This window comes from Anarrhichthys ocellatus, unplaced genomic scaffold, assembly GCF_004355925.1.
Source record: "Anarrhichthys ocellatus isolate YVR2014 unplaced genomic scaffold, GSC_Weel_1.0 scaffold19, whole genome shotgun sequence".
NCBI lineage: Eukaryota > Metazoa > Chordata > Actinopteri > Perciformes > Anarhichadidae > Anarrhichthys > Anarrhichthys ocellatus.
This window is the reverse complement of record NW_022280049.1, coordinates 5,240,024-5,251,724: the sequence shown is the minus strand read 5'-3', so window position 1 is coordinate 5,251,724 and position 11,701 is coordinate 5,240,024. Positions and strand designations below refer to the sequence as shown.

Here is an 11,701-nt window from a genome sequence, read left to right as displayed (position 1 = left end):
AAGTCATAGTATAGTATGTCAAAATAAGTCATAAAAAAGTCAGAGTATAGTATGTCAAAATAAGTCATAAAAAGTCATCATATAGTATGATGCAAAAAGTCATAGAACAGCCATAGTATAGTATGTCAATACTAGTAACAAAAAAATCATAAATAAGTCAAAGTATAGTATGTCAAAATAAGGCATAAAAAAGTCATAGTATGTCAAAATAAGGAATAAAAAAGTCATAGTATAGTATGTCAAAATAAGTCATAAAAAAGTCATTGTATAGTATGTCAAAATAAGTCATAAATAAGTCATAGTATAGTATGTCAAAAAAAGTCATAAATAAGTCATAGTATAGTATGTCAAAATAAGTCATAAATAAGTCATAGTATAGTATGTAAAAATAAGTCATAAATAAGTCATAGTATAGTATGTCAATACTAGTCACAAAAAAAGTCATAAATAAGTCGTAGTATAGCATGTCAAAATAAGTCATGAAGAAGTCATAGTATAACATGTTGAAAAAGTCACAAAAAACATCATAGTATGTTGAAAAAAGTAATAAAAAAAGTCATAGTACAGATGTCGAAAAATTAAAATATTTTGTCGTCAAATGTCACAAAAAAATCATACCGTATGTACATTGAATAAAGTAAAAAGTCATAATGATATATGTCAGAAAAAAATAATTGTTTAGTTTGTAAAAAAAGTCATAAACAATCATAGTATAGTACATAAAATAAATCACAAAGGTCATAATACATTAAACAAAGTCATAGTACAGTATGTCGAAAGACGTTTTTCAAAATAAGTCATCGTATAGTATGACAAAAAAGCCACACAAAAAACATAGTATAGTGAAGCCTACATCACATTTTAGATATATTTGTTCAGCTTTAATATGACGAGGGTAAAAACACAGCAACTTAAGATTTACAAAACATTTAAATCAATAGACATATACAATCTGATCCAGTTTAAGTTACCCGTCTCTCTGGAACTGACAACGCAGAGTTTCCCTCATCTCAGGGTTAACTCACTCAGAGCTTTCACTGAACTTACTTACTGAAACAGGGCCCAGGAAACAGGACAGCAGAACCTCAAAAAGTTTCAGCTTTACAAATTACATACAAATTGAATTAACTGTACTAGATTTCATTCCAAATGTTCTTGTGGAAAGAACTTCCATCCTCAAAACTTTGGAGTAAGAGGACGCTTTATAGAAAGTAACTTAATTACACAATTAAGCCAAAAAAAATCATATTTTTGAATAGTTTTTCAAGATATTCTATCGTCCTGGTTTTATCATTTTCTCATTCATACAAAGTCTTACAAGAGAAGCTACAAAAAAACAGACACACAATTGATTTTTATAACTTTTATTAAATCTACACCGGATCCCAACAGAAGGGCACCGGTGCACTCAAGAAAGAAATATATTTGAATTTGAATTTAATAGGAGTTCAGTTGAAAAAGATATGTTTCGACTTTGACATCATACAACGCTCGGATGAACTTTAATCTCTCAGAGTTAAACCCTCAGTGCAAAACATCAGACATTTCTGCTTCAACAAGATAAACACATGTAGGAGTCAACTTAAAGTCCTCGAAAGCATTGCTGTAAGAAACATTATGTATAAATTAAAGGTTAAATTAGAAGTTGAGCTTTGTCGAGCCTGCTGGATATATTCACTTATTTGATTGTGTTCACTTTTCGATTCATTTTGGACCAGTCTAGCAGCTGCAGTGAGTTTTGTAGTGAGGGGGGTTATGGAACAGAGTGACCCCCACGAGTACATTCAAAAAGAAGGAGACGATGTGATGAAGTGAGTGAACAAACTCAGTCTACTGAGACTACTACTACTACTTCTGTTACTGCAACATCTCATACAACAACTTCTACAACATTAAATACTACTTCAACGACAACTTCATCTATGTCTACCACAGCTACTATAAGAACTACTACAACAAGCTTGACTGAGTGCCAATTCAAGGAGCCAGAATAATGTTTGGGGGTTGCCTGACATTTATTAAATACTACAACACGTTGTTGTTTTTGCTTAGGAAATCTTTTTTTAGACATTTTTATAGCATGCTATACTATGACTTATTTGGGACAATTGTCATGGTATTTTTTGTGACAAACTACATTATGTATTTATTTTTATGACATTGTTTTATGGCATTATTGTGGCACACAATGGCATATACGATACTATGACGTTTTATGAGAACTGTACCGATGACGTGTTTTTTGGCATTCCATACCAGGACATTTCATGTTTTTTTAAATACTTATTGTACATTTGGCCTTTTTATTATTTATTTTTTTGAAGAAATATACTGTGATATTTTTGTGGCATAATATATTATGACATGTTCAATGTCAATACAATTGTATTTCCGTTTTTTGGTGACATGCTATATCATTATTTATTTCAATACACTAAACAAGACTCAATTTGACATGTTATTTTTATTGCACACCATACTATCTTTATTATTATTTTATGTCAAACCATACTATGACATTTTTATGACATTCCATGGCATTTTTCATGGCATACTACAGTATTTTTTTTTATGGCATACAAGAAGTATTATCAGTACGGTATTATTCTTTTAGTTTCCAGTCGTATACAGACGGCAGTGTATTTATGGTCCATCTCTCATCACCTTGATGTCATCGTCTCCATCCAGTCTGCTGCTCCTCCCCCAACACATCGTGTTTTTGTCTCTGAGAACCAACAAAGAAGACAAAAGAAGATATTATTTCATCTTTAGGTATTCTGAAGTTCTGGACATAAGAAACAATGATATTCTGGGGAAGTGAAAATCACACTGAATGATGGATGAATGTCTATTACAGACCATTTCACAGCTGTAAACGTAAACGTTCCAAATGTTTTCCCACTTTATTTCCTGTCACAGATGAAGACATATTGTCTCAGTTGGTATAATGTTCCTCTTCTTCCCAGATGTCGTGGATTGAGGCCGCATATCTAAAAAAATAAAATCAACTGTCTTGAAATGCAACACAACTGACTAACTGAGCAAATATCACACACACACGCACACCACTTGCTTCCAACTATGTTCCTGCCAGATGTGGTGGGATGATTGAATCACTCAGCCGTATATCTAAAATTGATTGGTCACAATGTGGTCCCTCGAGTGGGAGAAGATGTTATTGGAGAGGAGTGGATACGAGTGACTTTAGTTTTCCAGGAAGCAAGAGAGTCTTTGTGAGTTTTTTGGCATTGACACACGCTCAGACGTCTCCAATATGCTGTAATTTACACACAGCTGGCACAGCGTCGGTACACTCAGTTGTTATTTATGTCTACCAACATAGTATATTGTATGTAATAGGGTCCGGATTTATTCCAGTGATCACAGTGCTATAATACAATTTGTTACAGACTAAACATGGTTAATTAGCCACTGAAGAAACTATCAATATTCATCAACAAATCTTTAAATCACTGAGTAAACTGATATGCCATTACTAACATGCCATTACTAACATATTTCTGCCACTTGAAGTTAGATAGTTGTGCTTACAATAGCAACATTACGGCAATGAGGCCATGACAGAAACAGGAGCATCATGTACAGTCAATTAAAAGTGCGCCAAAACTAATAAAAGTGATGCTGAATATTTTAGACATGCAGAGATTAAAAAAAATATATTGATATTCAAGCAAGATAAAATACATCAATAGAATCATGTATGAAGAAGGAAAAAAAACAGTACAGCCTATTGCACGTTTTATTAAAATAAATATTGCACATTTTGTTTGTATTATCGTTTGTATTGCACATTTTATAATACACATTGTTCTGCACTTGTGATTATTGTCACTTTAGGTTTCACCGTACATCCTCTGTCTTACATGCAATCAATACAAATAAAGTAATCTTTCAATAAATACACAAATAAAAGAACGACATTGCATTCCATATAAAAGTACCTTCCTGTGCGCGCGTCGACCACCAGGTGGCGCTAGTAGTTCGCTGATGGCAGGAAGCGCGGCTGTGATAAACACGAAAAGAAGAGGGCGTGCAGCGAGAGGACAGCGCCCTCAATGAACCTTACTTTGAAGTCAAAATCGGTTAATGTTTCCCTTACAAACGTCTGGTGTCAAGCTGTTGGTTTCGATACCGGAATTCACCCCCCCTAAATAAAAAGGCCGTATCCCCGCTTTAATTAGCAGTTAACGTTACGTAACTAAAAAAAACGTTATTGTTGGTTATAAAATAAACTAAAATAATCCTTTATTAGTCACGCAGTGGGTAAATGCACAGGATTACAGCAGCATAGTGGATAGTGCAAACAAGAGACATAGTAAAAACAACTAAGTATTATAAATAAGTCAATAAGTAATAATAAAACAGTAAAGAATCCACAATAACTAGAATAGGATATATGCAGACAGAATAATGGGATGCAAATTATATACTTCATAGAAACTTCTGCAGAAGAATGATTTCTCGTGTAACAAATAGCAGCGCTCTGAGGAGGAGAAGGAGAGAGTAAACAAGCGCAGGGAGGGAGGGAGATGGAGATATTATCTCCGGGGACGAGTTTAGGGATCGCGCAAAAAATGTAACCCTCCTTCTGCCAGACTGTACGGCACGAGAGACTGGCAGAACCTCCCACAAGCTCAAATGTCAAGGTCCTGAAATCCAGACCGTCCCCCTTCAACTCATCTCAACACGGAGGCTCTAAACTTTCAAGGAGGCGATGACAAGGGTCAGGCGCGTCATCTGCCATGAGTGTGTGCGTGTGTGTGCGCGTGTGTGTGTGTGCAGGCTGCAGAGGTGGAGCTTCATGATCCCGCTGTCTGCAGCGTGTGTGAGCAGGAACAGGCTTCTCTGGCCTTGAGAAGTTTTATCTGGAGGAAGAAGACACAACTGCAGCTCCAAACACTGAAGGGCAGACTAAGGGCAGACTAAACACACACACACACACACACACACACACACACACACACACACACACACTAGATCTGCGCAGTAAGTGAAGGGTTCAAACTCTTACTAGTCTAACTGACAACTTATACAACAACATATTCTAGTTATTCCTGTGAATCGGTCGGATTCACAGGAATAACTATAAATATTGTGTTCTGTTACAGGAGTGTGTGGACCTTGGGGGAGGTTCTCTCAGAGCCCTTCCATGCCTCGCACTGGATTTGGGAGGAACTACTTGGTGGAGATGTGCCGGGTCACAGCAACCTGGGGTTGCCTTAGCAACCACTAGGGAACGGGGAGTTGCCTTGGCAACAGATGAAATGAGGGGTTACCCTGACAAAAACAGCAACAGGAACTCATTTAGAAAGACCTCGCTGTCCTTTTTCAGACAGATAGCTGCAGACATGATGGGCACCGCATTAACACAGTGAGGACAATGTTGTGCTGGAGTCAAACCCCCCCCCAATAAACACTCATCCATATGCTGATGCCGGCATCCTCGTCACCACTCAGCTACAGCTGTGTTTATGTTCATGCCGCGAAGTAACAGAAACAGAAGTCTAGCCTTTGTTTTGAGTGGGAAAAACAAAGACTCACAAGGTTAAGTACAAAACAGCCATTTATTGTTATCACTGTATTAAAGTTAAACACACAACACCATTCAGAGCAAATGAGAGGCCTTGTTTTTCTTCTTCTTCTCCCGTCTGTGGTCACTTGAACACTGTAAACATTAAAACAACAATGTGTTTTATTTAACTTCAATTAAATATTATCCAATTTTTTTATACTGGCACAAAACATACACGACAGACAGCCATGGAAGCACGCATGCATTGCAAAAAAAAAAAAAAAAAAAAAAAAAAAAGAAAGAAAAATAAATAAAAAAAAAAAAAAAAAAAAAAAAAAAGTGAAAGTACAATATCTAAGGCAAAAAACAAACAAACAGTAGCAACATGGGCAAAATGATTTAGAAATTTTATCAAGTTCCTTTTTGCATTGTTGCAGTTACGTGGTTAGTATCGAAGTCGTACAATTACATATAAACATCCAAAGCACTGATCAAAACCAAACAACATGAGGACATTAACACGTTCTGCATCCATTTTCAGTTGACGGTTTATGAAAAAGGTACTAAGACAATTTGTTAAAGTGGGGGGGACTGTGGACATTGTCCTGAAGCACAGATCCGTGATTTCAGCCACACTGGGGATGAACAGGGCTGATCCTAGATCAGTGTGTTGGACCAGGTCCCTTTGAAGCCGACCGAGGCTGAAGGTGAAGTGGGATCTACTCGTCGGGCTTCCTCTTGGGCTTCTTCGGGTTGCGGGAGCGGCTCTTGGCCTTGCACAGCGGGCAGATGGGAGCATTACGGTGGATCTGCTGGTGGCAGGACAGGCAAGCCTGGAGAGAGAGAGAGAGAGAGAGGGGGGGGGGGGGGGAGTTTAGAGCCATCGCTTCTCGTCATGTCTCTCCTGCCGCGCTGTAGAGATGAGCATCTTTGCCAGGTGATGTTTGGGCGTGTCTGTCTTCGCTTGTTCTTTTCTTTATTTAACTTAAGGGTGGTGTCTGTTTTTTCTATCCATGGCACAACAAGGAGCTGATTACATCTGGGACATACCCACAGGGCTGTTTCATAACAGAGAAAGAAACTACAAAGTGCAGCCTAATTAACTGTGATTTATTGACTGAGCAGCTGCTTTGTTTTCAGCTCAGACCACTCAACAGCCATTCACACTTGAAGGAGATGCCTTTTTCTTTTGCGGTTGTAGCTGCTGGTCAGTCAGTGGGAGGACATACCTTCATGGGTGGGGGTTGCTGTCTGAACGTAGCCGTCTGACGCGCATCTTGCTTCCTGGAAACCTGGAGCTGCTGCGCTGCTGCTGCAGCGGCAGCGAGGGATTCTGGAATGGCGGGTTCATGCGGCTCCTTCTGCCACTCGGCTTTCTGCTTCTCAAAGTAGCTGTTTCGAAGCAGAAGAAGAAGAAGAAGAAGAAGAAGAAGAAGAAGATAAACCTGGCTAGCTGCGATGCTTACTTTAGAGCTTGTGAATCATATCACAGTTGAGATTATCCCATGTACTCTGTGTATAAAGACATGAGGGAGTGGCAAAACCAGATATAAAAGGAGGCTCAAATTGAAGAAACAGTATCTCACACGTCCTCTTTGTGCGAACGACTCGGAGCAAAAGTACTTTGTGAGGGTGCTTGTCTGCTTGCATGCGAGCGTGTCCGTGAGTGCGGAGGGCTGGGAAAGAAATGTGGCCTTGGACTTTGTGTGCCTCACTGGCCCATTTTCAAAAAAAAAAAAAAAAAAAAAAAGAAAGTGATATCCCATTTCTTTAGGCTCTCTGGTTTCTCTGAAAATAGGTCTGCGATAGAGAAGAGCGTTAACAGAACACATGTAATGGGTTGTAGTTCTTGTCAGCATGATCCACCAAAGCCCCAACAAACAGAAAATAAATTAACAGTGATAACACTTGAATCACCCCCCAAGGCCTGTGCCGTGTTATCACTGTTAATTCACTTTCTGTGTTAGCCTCTCTCTCTCTCTCTCTCTCTCTCTCTCTCTCTCTCTCTCTCTCTCCTAAGAAAAAGCACCGAAGGGCACCGCAAAGTCGGAACTTTCTAAGTATCTCGTAAATCGAGGAGCACACCGCCAAAGAAGGAGAAGAGAGACGCCTACCACCTGGCCACACAAACTCATCCTCCGAGCGCTCACAGCCGAACACGGCCAAACTGAAGACGCCGGGCCGGACAAACAATGCTGTCGAGCGTGCGGAGCAGTCCAAGCAAACCTTCTCACAACGTGGGTGTTTCATTTGTAAAAGACAATTTCACTTTACAGTACAACGAAATATCCCCGCTGACCAAAAGCAGAAATAACAACACATGTTGAAACTCCCAGTAGTACCAGTGAGTAAGGGACCTAATCAACCTCGTCATTACAGGCAAACCGGGTCTATGTTTCCTTCTGGTGATGGACGTCCGACTGCTCTTTGTGCAGCTGGGAGTCTGTCCGTCCCCATAACAGGGACATCCTGAAGCTTGAATGGATTCATTGCTCAGCAGTTGAACACACAGAATCTTGAGGTGATCGAGGTGGACGTGACTTTCTGAATAGGCTGACAGAGGTAAAGAGAGCCTTGAGTGAATCAGATGTCCTCCACACGTCACTGACTGTGAGCTGCAGAGACTCCGACATGGCGTGAGTTAAAGCAGAGTGTTTGGGTCTTTTCATCTGATCAAACTCAGTTAAATCAGCTTATTGTCATAATCTCATTCCTCTGTATTTGTGTGCAGGCATAGTCCGCGTATAGCCGGAAATATTTCTATAATTTCACTAGAAACTGTTGTATTCATGTTGCAATAAAGTTCTTAATAAAATGAGAAAATACTCACACTCAATACTAATATCTTTAAGTATATAATTCACACGGGAGTATACAAAAATAGGCTTTACCATATGGTTATTTTTTGTACAGACAATGTATTTATTGAATTACTAAAAAACATGCCATTTTGTGATATATATGTCGTTCTAAAGATATGAAATGAGCGATATTGAAGTGGAAGATGTTGGCGATATCAGCCGGCCCGAACCCAACTACGATGCCTTTACTCAAAGCACCTGAGATCAAATGAATGTCTGACTACGTTGAGATAATCAAAGCTGTCAATCGTTTAGACTGGGGCTACGAAAGCCAGCTCACCATTCCATAATAAATGAAGAAGAGAAATATTAAAATCGGTGAATATTAGAACCCCAAAAATCACATCTGGGTTCCTCCAGACCAGTGATGACCAGCTCCTCGCGGGGAGCTCCGTCTGTACTGACACTCACAACAGAGCGCTACTAGCGCTAGTAGTAGCACTAGTAGTGCTTATATCCCGCCACAGTTCCACAACCAACCGAAAATATGTGTATTTCGATCTCAGTGTTCTACGCAGACTAGATGACATGATGACAGAACATTCATCACAACAATAAGAGACTTGACCCGGACTCGTTACTAAACTTGAACTTGCAAATAGATGCATCTCTGTCCCTCAGCACCCAACAGAACTGTCTGTGAAACACCATTTATAATCCTGTTTGGGATTACGTGTGTTCTGTTGCACAATGCTGGACTTGTTACTTGCTACTGTGGTCAAAGTGCATTTTTATCTGAAGGCAGAAAGCGGATGATTTCTCTGCTGTTTACCTAATTCAGGCTGGAAAAAAAGGGACAAATTTGGCTCATGCACTGAACTACAAGTCATGGTAATACTAACGATGACGTGTAAATGTTATTGAGATTATACTCTGGATTAAGTTCATTTTTGAGTAACTGTTAACATAAAGTAATCTGTAAAAATCAAGTTTTGAAGAATTCACAAAACACTAGCAATGTACCGTTCACACTCACATGATCAACGGTCAATTATTATATTTTTGGGGGTGATGAACCAATCCTACTGTAATACTGATGCCTCTATGGGACCATGGGGTACTACAAGGCTCCATTCTGGGACCATTGTTCTTTGTGTAACACAATATACTCGAATGTGATAAAGACAGTATTTAAAATGTAGTTTGTGAATTATGTGATTTGACTGTTCATATGTGGAAAAAGCACAATGGAAATTAAGTTTAAAAAAAACAACCTGTTCCTACTATGCCTGCGTGTTTCATACACATGTTGAAAGCACACGTCTGAAGGGGCAAATAATCAGCTGTAAATCCACTATGTTAACAGGGAAATGCTATGAGACCTAACACATAGTTGTAAATGCGCTGTAAACACTATAATTCAAAATAATTCCACTGTACCTTGCATGCATTTTAGTGTACGTGTGTGTTTGTTTGTGTGTGAATACTGACTCCAGGGAGAGCTTCTCCTCTTCTTCGTTCAGGTTGGGGAGTCTGTGGAGGCCTAAAGTCATCCTGAGGGCATCAACGTGCTCCTTCAGAGGTTTGTACTCATCGTGCAGGCGCCGAGTAGTTTCTAGCAGCTTATTCAGGTCATTCTCCGACTGCTTGATGGTGCTCTCCATCTGAGGAGGACATGAGTGGGTATTTCAAAGAGACACAAGTAATACGCTCTGTATAAGCTATTCGTGGTCGTACCTGGTCATTACACGTTTCATACTGAAAATAACACGGGGACAGAAAGTGCATTCACTATATCTTTACCATGCGTTGTCGATCTAGCATTGCTATTTGCAGGGCTGTTGCTAACTTGTACTCGTCTGAGAGCTGAACTGAGAACGCGTGCATCTCTGAATGTAGGACTCGCTCACCACATTGATGTCTGCGTGGATGAGCCGCAGCTCCTCCACATGTGCCATTTTCTCCTGCAGAAGCAGCTCCATCTCTTGCTTGTACTCCTTCAGGTGCTTCTCCTCAGACTCCAGAGCATCAAACTCGGTCTTGAGACGAGACTTGATCTTCTGCATCTGGACCGTCTTGTTCCTGCAGACAGTGGCACAGACAACAGAGACCAGCTGTTAGGCCCTTTCCCTCACAGACACAAACAAAAACAGCAAGATCTAAAACACCTGACATTATTTATTTTCCCCCATCTGCCATGCAGTGCTTTGAATTTGTATACAATTATGAATCACTTCACAGACGTTATTTATGCATTGATATTAAGCAGAATTCCCTCAGCCATAAAATAATGAATTAAGCGCGTGGATTAATGTTACTTGTTATGCACATCTGCTACGCAGTTACTAAGAAGACATCGGGGCAGACAAACACCATTCTGTGTTTATAGAGATAATCACAGACCGATAAGCCTGCTAGCTTAGCCACAGAAATAATTAGCACGACACATCTGGCATTTTGTTGATACACATCTGGAATGTTGACACATGTATGGGCCAAATATGCACTTTAGCTCCAGCTTCTTTGTGTCCATGTTTCGTATTCAGCCTGTGGTGATTGTTTCCCCAACACCCGGTCGGAGACGAGCTACAGCTAGAACAGCAAAAGCCCATTAAAGACAGGGGTTCGCAGCAGACTGGCTAATAGTAGCTAGCTCAGTAACAAAAGCCAAGTCAAGGGGGCTCACCGTTGGCCCCGGCTAACGTTAGCCAAGATAACGTTTATCAATGCGAGTCAAACCTCTGACACCGGCTGGTTTTATTCCACAGTCTCACCGTATTTCCAGGATGTTTTCCAACTTGCACATTATTTCTTGTTCGTCCGACATGGTTCCGCAGTCAATTGTCTGTGTTCAAGCTCAGTTTACCCGTAAGGCCACGGTGGTCTCCTTGTTGATAAAAACACAATGGACGGTGTGAGCGCGCAGACGAGCACGAGCACGCGCCCGCAAACGTGAAACAAGTGGCTACGTGTGACGAGTGGGGCACCGCACGAGCTCTCTGCCTAAAGTGAAGTACTAAGTAACTTATCCTTCCCTCATTCAACCGTCTAATACACGGAAGCGACTCCACGCGAGCGTGAACTGTAACATTGAATTGACAAGTTACATTTACAGCAGATTTCTGAATAGTTGGACGGGCAGGACAACAATTCAATAAAATGATACATTTTAAATACATTTATATGGTAGAACTATTTAAAAGTACAGCCCTGGTAGAGATCACATGCTGTTGTTGAGCAGTTAGCAACAGGCCTACAAACACACTAACCCTAAAAATCACTGTACGCCATAACTTGCACTTAAAACATTAACTCGACCGATTACTATATTAGGAGACTGCGCTTTGAAGCCTTCACTGCCACTGGA

The 11,701-nt window shown here is 40.0% G+C and overlaps 1 protein-coding gene across 1 annotated transcript; it reads right to left on the bottom strand.

Moving 5' to 3' along the window:
• Window positions 1-5,872: 5,872 nt before the first annotated feature.
• zc4h2 (zinc finger, C4H2 domain containing) lies at window positions 5,873-11,276 on the bottom strand. Its single transcript, XM_031857876.1, has 5 exons — window positions 11,109-11,276; window positions 10,245-10,416; window positions 9,826-9,998; window positions 6,763-6,925; window positions 5,873-6,366 (listed from the first exon to the last, which is right to left on the bottom strand). The coding sequence occupies exons 1-5, from the start codon at window positions 11,159-11,161 to the stop codon at window positions 6,253-6,255; spliced, it is 675 nt and encodes a 224-aa protein (XP_031713736.1). The 5' UTR covers window positions 11,162-11,276; the 3' UTR covers window positions 5,873-6,252.
• Window positions 11,277-11,701: the final 425 nt, after the last annotated feature.

Coding starts and splice junctions, on each gene's coding strand:
- zc4h2 (XM_031857876.1), bottom strand. CDS start 11,161: ATGTCGGACGAACAAGAAATAATGTGCAAGTTGGAAAACATCCTGGAA. Junction 10,417..11,108: donor GAAAACATCCTGGAAATACG/GTGAGACTGTGG, acceptor CACTGTCTGCAG/GAACAAGACGGTCCAGATGC. Junction 9,999..10,244: donor TCCACGCAGACATCAATGTG/GTGAGCGAGTCC, acceptor TGTCCTCCTCAG/ATGGAGAGCACCATCAAGCA.